General features: G+C 41.6%; 1 protein-coding gene across 1 annotated transcript in view; it reads right to left on the bottom strand.

The window, feature by feature from the left end:
• Nucleotides 1-13,745, bottom strand: part of LOC139766191 (pre-rRNA 2'-O-ribose RNA methyltransferase FTSJ3-like) — a 295,857-nt gene that overhangs the window by 83,370 nt on the left and 198,742 nt on the right. The window contains exon 7 of the mRNA XM_071694463.1: nucleotides 8,222-8,350. Coding sequence (XP_071550564.1) covers nucleotides 8,222-8,350 — 129 coding nt within the window. The remainder of the gene's footprint in view (nucleotides 1-8,221; nucleotides 8,351-13,745) is intronic.

The raw sequence follows: 13,745 nt of genomic DNA, 5'->3' as shown, positions 1-13,745 counted from the left end.
CTAATGGTATTCTCTCACCCCAACTCTCATTTAACCTCTTTTTCAACTTTTGCACCTTTCTCTTGATCCCTTGCTGCTTCCTTTTATACATCTCCCAGTCAGTTGCATACTTCCCTGCAAATATCATCCAAACACTTCTCTTCTCTCTTTCACTAACAATCTTACTTCTTCATCCCACCACTCACTACCCTTTCTAATCTGCCCACTTCCTACCTTTCTCATGCCACAAGCTTCTTTTGTGCAAGCCATCACTGTTTCCTAAATACATCCCATTCTTCACCCACTCCCCTCACGTCATTTACTCTCACCTTTTGCCATTCTACACTCAATCTCTCCTGATAATTCCTCACACTAGTCTCCTTTCCAAGCTCACTTACTCTCACCACTCTCTTCTCCCCAACATTCTCCATTCTTTCCTGAAAGCCTCTACAAATATTCATCTTCACCTCCTGAAGATAGTGATCGGACATCCTCCATATTCATATTTGCTTGTCTTCATCCATTCCTGTCACTACCCTGCCGTAAGGAAACAGCAACACTACTCCCCACTTAAGCGAGGTAGCGTCAGGAAAACTGACAAAAAGGCCACATTTGTTCATACTCAGTCTCTAGCGTTTATGTGATGGCCTTGATAAGGGCCTCAGCTGCCCATGCTATCTCAGGTAAGTTAAGAAAAAAAAAAAAAAATGGAAAGTTTTGCATTCTGTCAATAAAATAAAAACGGCAAGCTACAATATGAATTCTGTTGAACTGGAAAAAGTAAATGAGGAAATAGACTAGAGTGGAATAATCTCTGATGACCTACTACCAATTAAGCAGGGAACAAAAGCACTGAAAAGTGAACAAAATTCTTGGTTTCATGGGCAAAGCCTTTGAATTTAAGTCGAGGGAAATCATCCTTCCTCTTCACAATTTATTGGTTCATCTAAATCTTATATATTGTGTTCGGTTTTGGTTACCCTACCTAAAAGAATTACATAACAGAATGGAGAGAGTACATTATTGAGCTAGCAAGATGGTTCCAGGACTGAGAAATAAATCTTCCAAGATCAGATTAATCTACTTAAATCTATTTAGCTTTGAAATGGGAAGGTTAAGAGGTGCTCTTATATAAGTATTCAAAATTAACAAAGGCTTTGATGATCTCGATCTATCATGTTAACTATAACTTGAATAGTCTGATTCTACTGATTGTAATGTATACAAACTTGTGGACAAATTATTTACCTCAAATGAGACAAATCAGTTTTTCTTCAACAGGATTGTCAACATATGGAACAATTTACCAATTAAAAGTATTTGAAAGTAGTAATATAGACATATTTAGGAACAGATATGATAAATACTTTGCTTCAATTCCACAACATGCATTATTTGTGCCTCCATAGTCAAAATAACAACTTCCAGGATATTCTCATTAATTTATCGGACTTTATTGATATTATCATACTTAGTCGCTATCTCCCGCGTTAGCAGGGTAGCACAAGGAAAAAGACGAATGAATGGCCTAACCCACCTAAATAAACATGTATATACATAAACACCCAGACATACACATACCTATACATCTTAATGTACACATACATATAAACACACAGACATATACATATATACACATGTACACATTCAGTTTTGCTGCCTTCATCCATTCTCGTCACAAATGGGGGAAAAAAAAAAAACAAAGTCCACATTCATTCACACTCTGTCTCTAGCTGTCATGTATAATGCACCGAAACCACAGCTCCCTTTCCACATCTAGGCCCCACAAAGCTTTCCATGGTTTACCCAAGAAGCTTCACATGCCCTGGTTCAATCCATTGACAGCACGTCGACCCTGGAATACCACATCGTTCCAATTCACTATATTCCTTGCACGCCTTTCACCCTCCTGCATGTTCAGGCCCCAATCACTCAAAATCAAAAATTTTTCTCTCCATCCTTCCACCTCCAATTTGGTCTCCCACTTCTCCTCGTTCCCTCCACCACTGAAACATATGTCCCCTTTATCAATCTTACCTCACTCATTCTCTCCATGTGACCAAACCATTTCAATACACCCTCCTCTGCTCTCTCAACCACACTCTTTTTTATTACCATTCATTTCTTACTCAATTAAACCATCTCACACCACATATTGTCCTCAAACACTTCATTTCCAACACATCCACCCACCTCCGCAAAACCCTATCTATAGCCCATGCCTCACAACCATATAACATTTGGAACCTATATTCCTTCAAATATACACATTTTTGCTCTTCGACATAACGTTCTTGCCTTCCACACATTCTTCAACACTCCTAGAACCTTCGCCCCCTCCCCTACCCTGTGACTCATTTCCGCTTCCATGGTTCCATCCGCTGCTAAATCCACTCCCAGATATCTAAAACACTTCACTTTCTCCAGTTTTTCCCCATTCAAACTTACCTCCCAATTAACTTGTCCCTCAACCCTAATGAACTTAATTACCTTGCTCTTATTCACATTTACTCTTAGCTTTCTTCTTTCACACACTTTACCAAACTCAGTCACCAGCTTCTTCAGTTTCACACCCGAATCAGCCACCAGCGCTGTATCATCAGTGAACAACAACTGACTCACTTCCCAAGCTCTCTCATCCACAACAGACTGCATACTTGCCCCTCTCTCCAAAACTCTTGCATTCACCTCCTAACAACCCCATCCATAAACAAACAACCATGGAGACTTTACGCACCCCTGCCACAAACCCATATTCACTGGGAACAATCACTCCCCTCTCTTCCTACTCATACACATGCCTTACACCCTCGATAAAAACTTTTCACTGCTTCTAGCAACTTACCTCCCACATCATATACTCTTAATACCTTCCACAAAGCATCTCTATCAACTCTATCATATGCCTTCTCTAGATCCATAAATGCTACATACATATCCATATGTTTTTCTAAGTATTTCTCATACATTCTTCAAAGCAAACACCTAATCCACATATCCTCTACTACTTCTGAAACCACACGTCTCTTCCCCAATCTGATACTCCGTACAGGCATTTACCCTCCCATATAATTTCCCAGGAATACTCAACAAACTTATACCTCTGTAATTTGAACACTCATCTTTATCCCCTTTGTCTTTGTACAATGGCACTATGCATGCATTCTGCCAATCTGCAGGCACTTCACCATGAGCCATACATACACTGAATATCCTTACAAACCAGTCAACAACACAGTCACCCCCTTTTTTAATAAATTCCACTGCAATACCATCCAAACCCGCTGCCATGCCGGCTTTCATCTTCCACAAAGCTTTCAATACCTCTTCTCTGTTTACAAAGCCATTCTCCCTGGTCCTCTCATTTCGCCCAGCACCTCGACCAAAACACCCTATATCTGCCACTCTATCATCAAACACATTCAACAAACCTTCAAAATACTCACTCCATCTCCTCACATCACCACTACTTGTTATTACCTCCCCATTAGCCCCCTTCACCAATGTTCCCATTTGTTCTCTTGTCTTACGCACTTTATTTACCTCCTTCCAAAACATCTTTTTATTCTCCCTAAAATTTAATGATACTCTCTCACCCCAACTCTCATTTGCCATTTTTTTCACCTCTTGCACCTTTCTCTTGACCTCCTACCTCTTTCTTTTATTCATCTCCCTGTTATTCGCGGTACTTCCCTGCAAAAATCATCCAAACGCCTCTCTCTTCTCTTTCACTAACAATCTTACTTCTTCATCCCACCACTCACTACCCTTTCTAATCTGCCCACCTCCCACGTTTCTCATGCCACAAGCATCTTTCGCGCAAGCCATCACTTCTTCCCTAAATACATCCCCATTCCTCCCCCACTCCCCTTACGTCATTTGCTCTCACCGTTTTCCATTCTGCACTCAATCTCTCTTTATACTTCCCCACACATGTCTCCTTTCCAAGCTCACTTACTCTCACCACTCTCTTCACCCCAACATTCTCTTTTCTTTTCTGAAAACCTCTACAAATCTTCACCTTCGCCTCCACAAGATAAGGATCAGACATCCCTCCAGTTGCACCTCTCACCACATTAACATCCAAAAGTCTCTCTTTCATGCGCCTATCAATTAACACATAATCCAATATCGCTCTCTGGCCATCTCTCCTACTTACATATGTACACTTATGTACATCTCTCTTTTTAAACCAGGTATTCCCAACAACCAGTCCTTTTTCAGCACACAAAAAACATACCACACTATTCTGGGAGTTTGATATCTTCCACTATTTCAAACAGAATCAAAAGGACCTAATAATCTGTTGCTGTTTAAATTCTGACAAGACAAGTTATTGTTTTATAACTCGATCCTGTAGCACTCAAATGGTGACCTCAACACATTTTGAGATGGCTCCTCTGACAAGCATCCTTTGTTCCCTTCCACTGATCTAATTTTCTATCCTTTGAGTGAATCTCTCCTTTATTCCTGCCTGGTGATCAAGCTTCTCCGTCAGCCTCATATATGGTGGTCAAATGCTTTCATGAAGTCAGATATAAACAAACCACACAACCTACTCTTCTGTCCAACACTGACCTCACTCATGTAGAAACTTAAGAGGTATGTTATGCAAGACCTTTTCCCTGAAACTGTATTGCCTCACAATGGTAATTTCTCCTCTGCAGGAAGCCATCCATTTGTTTTCTTTAACCTTGCTGACCATATTCATCTCTGAGACCAGGCTGTAGTTTAATGCCTTTTCTAGTTTCCTTTCGTAAACACACCTATGATGTTTGTCCTTTTCCACTTCCTTGGCACTTTGCCTTTCTGAAGCCATATCACAAACTGCACAAGTTGTACATCTCTAATATGGCACTCTGAGGTCTGGCAACTCCCATGGTCCAGCATGTTTTAAATCTGCTGCCATTAGTTATCAGTTTGTGGATCTGACACCAGGGTCGTGCTGTTAGGAATGCTAAGGTCCCAAAATCTGTTTACACCGCAGCCAAGCTAATTAAGTTCTATTAATTTCTTAGGTTTTTTCTTTATCATTATACTTAACTGCAGTCTCCTGCATTAGCGAGGTAGTGCAAGGAAACAGAAGAATTGCCTAACCCACCCACATACACATGTATATATATAAACGCCCACACACACATTTACATATATTACATTTCAACATATACATACATATACATATATACACATATAAATATCCATACTTGCTGCCTTTATCCATTCCCATCACCACCCTGCCACACACAAAATAGCATCCCCCACCAAAGCAAGGCAGCACCAGGAACAGAAAAAAAAGGCTACATTCATTCACACTAAGTCTCTAGCTGTCATGTGCAATGCACTGAAACCACAGCTCCCTTTCCACATCCAGACCCCAAAGACCTTTCCATGGTTTACCCCAAAAGCTTCACATGCCCTGGTTCAATCCAGTGACAGCATGTCCACCTCGGTATACCACATCGTTCCAATTCACTCTATTCCTTGCACACCTTTCACCCTCCTCTATTTTCAGGCCCCAATTGCTCAAAATCTTTTCCACTACATTCTTCCACCTTCAATTTGGTCTCCCATTTCTCCTTCCCTCCACCTCTGACACATATATCCTCTTTGTCAATTTTTCCTCACTCAGTCTCTCAATGTGTCCAAACCATTTCAAAACACCCTCTTCTGCTCTCTCAACCACACTCTTTTTATTACCACATTTCTCTCTTACCCTTTCCTTACTTACTTGATCAAACCACCTCACACCACATACTGTTCTCAAAAATTTCATTTCCAACACATCTACCCTCCTCTGCACAACCCTATCTATAGCTCATGCCTTGCAACCATATAACATTGTTGGAACCACTATGCCTTCAAACATACCCATTTTTGCATTCCAAGATACACACTTTACCAAACTCAGACACCAGCTTCTGCAGTTTCTCACCAAATCAGCCAACAGTGCTGTATCAACAGTGAACAACAACAGACACACTTCTCAAGCCCTCTCATCCACAACATACTACATACTTGCCCCCCTCCAAAACTCTTGCATTCACCTACCTAACCACCCCATCCATAAACAAAATAAACAACCATGGAGACACAATGCACCCTTGCCACAAACTGACATCCATTGGGAACCAATCATTTTTCTCTCTTCCTACTCATACACATGCCTTACATCTTCACTGCTTCTAGCATCTTACCTCTCAAACCATATACTCTTAAAACCTTCCACAAAGCATCTCTATCCACCCTATAATATGCCTTCTGCAGATCCATAAAAGCTACATACAAATCCATCTGTTTTTCTAAGTATTTCTCACATACAATCTTCAAAGTAAACACCTGATCCATACGTCCTCTATCACTTCTGAAACCACACTGCTCTTCCCCAGTTTGCTGCTCTGTACATGCCTTTACCCTCTCAATCAATAGCCTACCCATAATTTCCCATGAATACTCAACAAACTTATCCCTCTGTAATCTGAACACTCACCTTTATCCCCTTTGCCTTAGTACAACGGCACTATGCATGCATTCTGCCAATCCTCAGGCACTTCACCATGATCCATACATACAATGAACATCCTTACCAACCAATCAACAACACAGTCACCCCCTTTTTTAATAAATTCCAATGCAATACCATCCAAACCTACCACCTTGCCGGCTATCATCTTTCACAAAGCTTTCACTACCTCTTCTCTGTTCAACAACCCATTCTCCACGACCCTCTCACTTCGCACACCAACCAGACTCAAAACACCCTATATCTGCCACTCTATCATCAAACACATTCAATAAACCTTCCAAATATTCACTCCATTTCCTTCTCACTTCATCAATACTTGCTAGAGTAAGTACACAGACTACAGGTCTCAAGCCTAGGTTGGCTTCTGTATGATTAATTATCTTTGCATGGTCAATGTACTGTACTATCTATTTTGTAGCTATAACACAATAAAATATCTAAAAAATAACACAGATATTCAAATGGCAACACAGAGAGACAAGGAAGTAACTGTAGCAGGAAGCAGTACAGGAGTGCGTCTAAGGAGGGAGGTGAGTTTGTGGTGGGGAGCAAAAGCAACTGGAATGGAAAATGATAAGTGGCAACACAGAAAGAAGAAATGAGGCAAGAGTGTGGTGGAAAGTATTAACAGTGTGTGCTTAGGAAGAAGGTGAGACTGGCAGGAACAATAACAATATGTGTGAGAAGGGAGGCAAGAGTACAATACGGAGCAGCAGTGATAAGTGTGTCAAGGAGGAAAGCAAGAATGTCATGGACAGTGGTAGCAATGTGTGGGCTGGGAGGTAAGAGTGTGAGGTATTGGTGACAGTGTGGGGGGAAGCAACAGTGATATTTATGTGATTACTATTTGTGTGTCATGACCATGGAGTTTTACACGTGTATTGCCCTATCTCTTAATATCCACCATGTCTTTACTCCTTACTCCTAGGTATGTATGCACATATACACCTCCCTTACCAGTACCTAAGGAACAAGGTATCATGCTGTCCCCATCAATAACTGAAGAACAAGGCTCTTCGCATGCCCCACCAGTACCTGAGGAACAAGGTTCTGTGCCTCCCCTTCCATTACCCAAAAGTACATGAAGAATAAAGCACCCTGCCTCTCCCATCAGTACCTTAGGAACAAAGGTCCTCACCTTCCCCACCAGTACCTGCAGAACAAGGCTCCTTTCCTCCCCCAACAGTACCTAAGGAACAAGGATCATTGCCTCCTACAGTCATTCATTTGGATTGGCTTCCTCTACCTTTAAAACAAATTTCATAACATCTGCTGGATAAAGAACCAACCAGTCCATCACTTCCTTAATTAAACTGAAAGTTTCCTGCACAGGGAAGAAGCTGCTGCAGATGATTGAGAGCAGCTCAGGGAGCTGTTGGAGTGTGGCTGTGGTGATCAACACGGCATTTCCGAGAAACTTGTCAATGTTGATTAAATTTGTTTCATATGGTATTTGTATCAACAATGTCTTTGTTTTAGCAATAAAACACCATAAAAACATCTGCAGAGCCATTACAGTTACCCAAGGAAGCCACTATACTTACTTAAGTATGAATTTACAAAGTCATATGCATCTCCCAAGGCATGACGTTAAGACGACACCTTTTAACGATTTTTCACTCACCAGCCATACCTCAAAAAATGCATCTTGTCTGTTATAAGAGGTCACTCTGTACTTCTGTTACATCAAACAGGGTTACACAAACAAAATATTCTTACCTCTGGTTCTTTCTTCTCTTTCTCTTCAAGCTTCTTTAACAGCGTGCCACCACTCTTCTCATATTTGCTGATTGCTAAGCCAAGTTCATAATCCTCATCTGCCTCTGTTTCTAGGTTCTGGAAGACATCCTATAGAATGCAAGAGAAAATTAAGTTAGCAGCCTCTTTAAAAAGATAACTGAAAATTATATATTTACCAAAAAACATAAAGATAAAATAAGTCTCCCCTATCCCTGGGGAGAGGGGAGAAAGAATACTTCCGGGGGCGGGAGCGGGAGCGGGGGGCTGGAACCCCCCTTCCTTGTATTTAAATTTCTAAAAAGGGAAACAGAAGGAGTCATGCAAGGAGTTCTCATCTTCCTCAAAGGTTCAGATTGGGGTGTCTGAATGGGTGAGGATGTAACCAAGATGAGTAGAAAGGACAGGTAGGTAGTATGTTTGTGGAAAGACACCTGGATGTTTTGGCTCTGAGTGAAATGAAGCTCAAGGGTAAAGGGGAAGAGTGGTCTGGGAATGTCTTGTGAGTAAAGTCATGGGTTGATGAGAGATCAAGGGTAAGGAAGGAGTAGCACTCCTCCTGAAGCATTTGAGAGAATATGTGATAGAGTGTAAGAAAGTAAACACTAGAATGATATGTGTAAAACTAAAAGTGGATGGAGAGAGATGGGTGATTATTGATGCCTATGCACCTAGTCATGAGTAGAAAGATCATGAGAGGCAAGTGTTTTGGGAACAGCTGAGTTAGTGTGTTAGCAGCTTTGATGCACGAGACTGGGCTACTGTGATGGGTGATTTGAATGCAAATGTAAGTAATGCAGCAGTTGAGGGTATAATCAGTGTACATCAGGAATTCAGTGTTGTAAATGGAAATGGTGCAGAGCTTGTGGATTTGTGTCCTGAAGAAGGATTGGCAACTGGGAATGCCAGGTTTAAAAACAGAGATATACATAAGTATACGTATGTGAGAAAGAGAGATAGCCAAAGGGCGTTACTGGATTACGTGTTAATTGATAGGCGTATAAAAGAGTGACTTTTGGATATCAATGTGATGAGTGGGGCAGCTGGAAGGATGTCTGATCATTATCTTGTGGAGGCAAAGGTGAAGATTTGTAAGGATTTTCAGAAAAGAAGAGAGAATGTTGGGGTGAAGAGAGTAGTGAAAGAGAGCTTGGAAAGGAGACTTGTGTGAAGAAGTACCAGGAAATATTGAATGCAGAATGGCAAAAGGTGAGAGCAAATAACGTAAGGGGAGAGGGGAAGGAATGGAATGTATCTAGGGAAGCAGTGATGGCTTGCGAAAAATATGCATGTGGCATGAGAAGGTAGGAGGTGGGCAGATTAGAAAGGGTAGTGAGTGGTGGATGACAAAGTAGGATTGTTAGTGCACGAGAAGAGAGAGGCATTTGGACGATTTTTTGCAGGGAAGTAGTGCAAATGATTGGGAGATGTATAAAAGGTGGCAGGAGGTCAAGAGGAAGGTGCAATAGTTGAGAAAGACGGCAAATGAGAGTCCGGGTGAGAGAGTATCATTAAATCTTAGAGAAAATAAAAACATTTATGTTGCATTTATGGATCTGGAGAAGAAATATGATAGAGTTGATAGAGATGCTCTATGGAAGGTATTAAGAATATATGGTGTGGGATGCAAGTTGTTAGAAAAAGTGAAAAGTTTTTATCGAGGATGTAAGGCATGTGTACAAATTGGAAGAGAGGAAAGTGATTGGTTCTCAGTGAATGTTGATTTGCGGCAGGGGTGCATGATGTCTCCATGGTTGTTTAATTTGTTTATGGATAGGGCTGTTAGGGAGGTGAATGCAAGAGTTTTGGAGAGAGGGGCAAGTATGCATTATGCTGTGGATGAGAGAGCTTGGGAAATGAGTCAGTTGTTCTTCACTGATGATACAGCGCTGTTGGCTAATTCGGGTGAGAAACTGCAGAAGCTGGTGACTGAGTTTGGTAAAGTGTGTGAAAGAAGAAAGCTGAGAGTAAATGTGAATAAGAGCAAGGTTATTAGGTACAGTACGGTTGAGGGACAAGTCAATTGGGAGGTAAGTTTCAATGGAGAAAAACTGGAAGAAGTGTTTCAGATATCTGGGAGTGGATTTGGCAGCAGATGGAACCATGGAAGCAGAAGTTTAATCAAGTAAGTAATGAAAGGGTAAGAGAGATGTGTGGTAATAAAAAGAGTGTGGTTGAGATAGCAGAAGAGGGTGTTTTGAAATGGTTTGGTCACATGGAGAGAACGAGTAAGGAAAGATTGATAAAGAGGATATATGTGTCAGAGGTGGAGGGAACGAGAAGTGGGAGACCAAACTGGAGGTGGAAAGATGGAGTGAAAAAGATTTTGAGCAACTGGGGCCTGAACATGCAGGAGGGTGAAAGGCGTGCAAGGAATAGAGTGAATTGGAACGATGTGGTATACCGGGGTCGACGTGCTGTCAATGGATTGAACCAGGGCATGTGAAGCGTCTGGTGTAAACCATGGAAAGTTTTGTGGGGCCTGGATGTGGAAAGGGAGCTGTGGTTTCAGTACATTATACATGACACCTAGAGTCTGAGTGTGAAAGAATGTGGCCTTTCTTGTCTTTTCCTCGTGCTAACTCGCACACATGTGGGGGGAGGGGGTTGTCATTTCATGTGTGGAGGGGTGGCGACGGGAATGAATAAAGGCAGCAAGTATGAATTCTGTACATGTGTATATATGTATATTTCTGTGTATGTACATATATGTACAGTATATGTTGAAATGTATAGGTAGGCATACGTGCATGTGTGGACATGTATGTATATACATGTGTGTGTGGGTATGCTGGGCCTTTCTGTCGTCTGTTTCCTTGCGCTACCTCGCTAACGCGGGAGACAGCGACAAAGTATAATAAATAAATAATTAAAAAACATGCTTTGGAAGGAGGTAAATAACATGCGTAAGAGAAGAGAACAAATGGGAACATCAGTAAAGGGGGCAAATGGGGAGGTCATAACAAGTAGTGGTTAAATGAGAAGGAGATGAAGTGAGTATTTTGAAGGTTTGTTGAATGTGTTTGATGATAAGAGTGGCAGATATATGGTGTTTTCAGCAGGGTGTTTTGCAAAGTGTGAGGGTCAGGGAGAATGGTCTGGTAAACATAGTAGTAGTAGTGAAATCTTTGCAGAAGATAAAATCTGGCAAGGTGGTGGGTTTGTATAGTATTGCAGTGGAATTCATTAAAAAAGGGGGTGACTGTGTTGTTGACTGGTGGGTAAGGATGTATGGCTCATGGTAAAGTGCCTATGGATTGGCAGAATGCATGCATAGTGCCACTGTACAAAGGCAAAGGGGTTAAAGGTGAGTGTTCAAATTACAGAGGCATAAGTTTGTTGAGAATTCCAGGAAAATTATATGGGAGAGTATTGATTAAGAGGGTAAAGGAATGGGGAAGAGCAGTTTGGATCAGAAATGGTAGAGGATGTTTGGATCAGGTGTTATTATCTATTATACTTTCTTGCTGTCTCCCGCGTTAGCGAGGCAACGCAAGGAAACAGATGAAAGAATGGCCCAACCCACCCACATAGAAACGTATATACATACACGCCCACACATGCACATATACACACCTATACATTTCAAGTGTATACATACATAGACAGATACATATATACACATGTACATATTCATACTTGCTGCCCTCAGCCATTCCTGTCGCCACCATGCAACACATGAAATAGCACCCCTCATCCCCCGCACATACGCGAGGTAGTGCTAGGAAAAAGACAACAAAGACCACATTCGTTCACACTCAGTCTCTAGCAGTCATGAGTAATGCACCCAAACAACAGCTCCCTTTCCACATCCAGGCCCCACAAAACTTTCCATGGTTTACCCCAGACACTTCACATGCCCTGGTTCAATCCATTGACAGCACGTCAATCCCGGTATACCACATCGTTCCAATTCACTCTATTTCTTGCATGCCTTTCACACTCCTGCATGTTCTGGCCCCAATCACTCAAAATCTTTTTCACTCCATCCTTCCACCTCCAGTTTGGTCTCCCACTTCTCCTCATTCCCTCCACCTCTGACACATATATCCTCTTTGTCAATCTTTCCTTAATCATTTTCTCCATGTGAACAAACCGTTTCAATACACCCTCTTCTGCCCTCTCAACCACACTCTTTTAATTATCACACATCTCTCTTACCCTTTCATTACTTACTCGATCAAACCACCTCACTCCACATATTGTCCTCAAACATACATCCAATCCTCTTCTGCACAACCCTCTGTATAGCCCACGCCTCGCAATCATATATCATTGTTGGATCCACTATTCCTTCAAACATACCCATTTTTCTTTTCAAGATAATATTCTTGCCTTCCACACATTCTTCACCGTTCCAGAATCTTCGCCCCCTCCCCCGTCCAATGACTCACTTCCGCTTCCATGGTTCCATCCGCTGTCAAATCCACTCCCAGATATCTATAACGCTTCACTTACTCCGGTTTTTCTCCATTCAAACTTACCTCCCATTTGACTTGTCCCTCAACCCTACTGTACTCAGTAGCCTTGCTCTTATTCACATTTATTCTCAGCTTTCTTCTTTCACACACTTTACTAAACTCAGTCACCAACTTAACCAGTTTCTCACCCAAATCAGCCACCAGCACTGTATCATCAGCAAACAACAACTGACTCACTTCCCAAGCCCTCACATCCACAAAAGACTGCATACTTGACCCTCTTTCCAAAACTCTTGCATTCACCTCCCTAACATCCCCATCTATAAACAAATTAAACAACCATGGAGACATCACGCATCCCTGCCACAAACCAACATTCACTGGGAACCAATCACTTTTCTCTCTTCCTACTCGTACACAGGCCTTACAACCTTGATAAAAACTCTTCACTGCTTCTAGCAACTTGCCTCCCACACCATATACTCTTAATAACTTCCATAGTCCATCTCTATCAACTCTTATCATATGCCTTCTCCAGATCCATAAATGCTACATACAAATCAATCCGTTTTTCTAAGTATTTCTCACGTACATTCTTCAAAGCAAACACCTGATCCACACATCCTCCACCACTTCTGAAACCAAACTGCTCTTCCCCAATCTGATGCTCTATACGTGCCTTCACCCTTTCGATCAATACCCTCCCATATAATTTCCCTGTAATACTCAACAAACTTATACTTCTGGAATTTGAACATTCACCTTTATCCCCTTTGCCTTTGCACAAAGGCACTATGCATGCATTTCACCAATTCTCAGGCACTTCACCATGAGTCATACATACATTGAATATCCTTACCTACTAGTCAACAACACAGTCACCCATTTTTTAATAAATTCCACTGCAATACCATCCAAATCCGCTGCCTTGCCGGCTTTCATCTTCCACAAAGCTTTCACTACCTCTTCTCTGTTTACCAAAACATTCTCCCTGACCCTCTCACTTTGCACACCACCTCGACCAAAACACCCTATATCTGCCACTCTATCATCTAACACATTCAATGAACCTTCAAAATACTCAT

This window comes from Panulirus ornatus, chromosome 57 (genome assembly GCF_036320965.1).
Source record: "Panulirus ornatus isolate Po-2019 chromosome 57, ASM3632096v1, whole genome shotgun sequence".
Taxonomy (NCBI): domain Eukaryota; kingdom Metazoa; phylum Arthropoda; class Malacostraca; order Decapoda; family Palinuridae; genus Panulirus; species Panulirus ornatus.
This window is presented reverse-complemented; position numbering and strand designations above follow the sequence as displayed.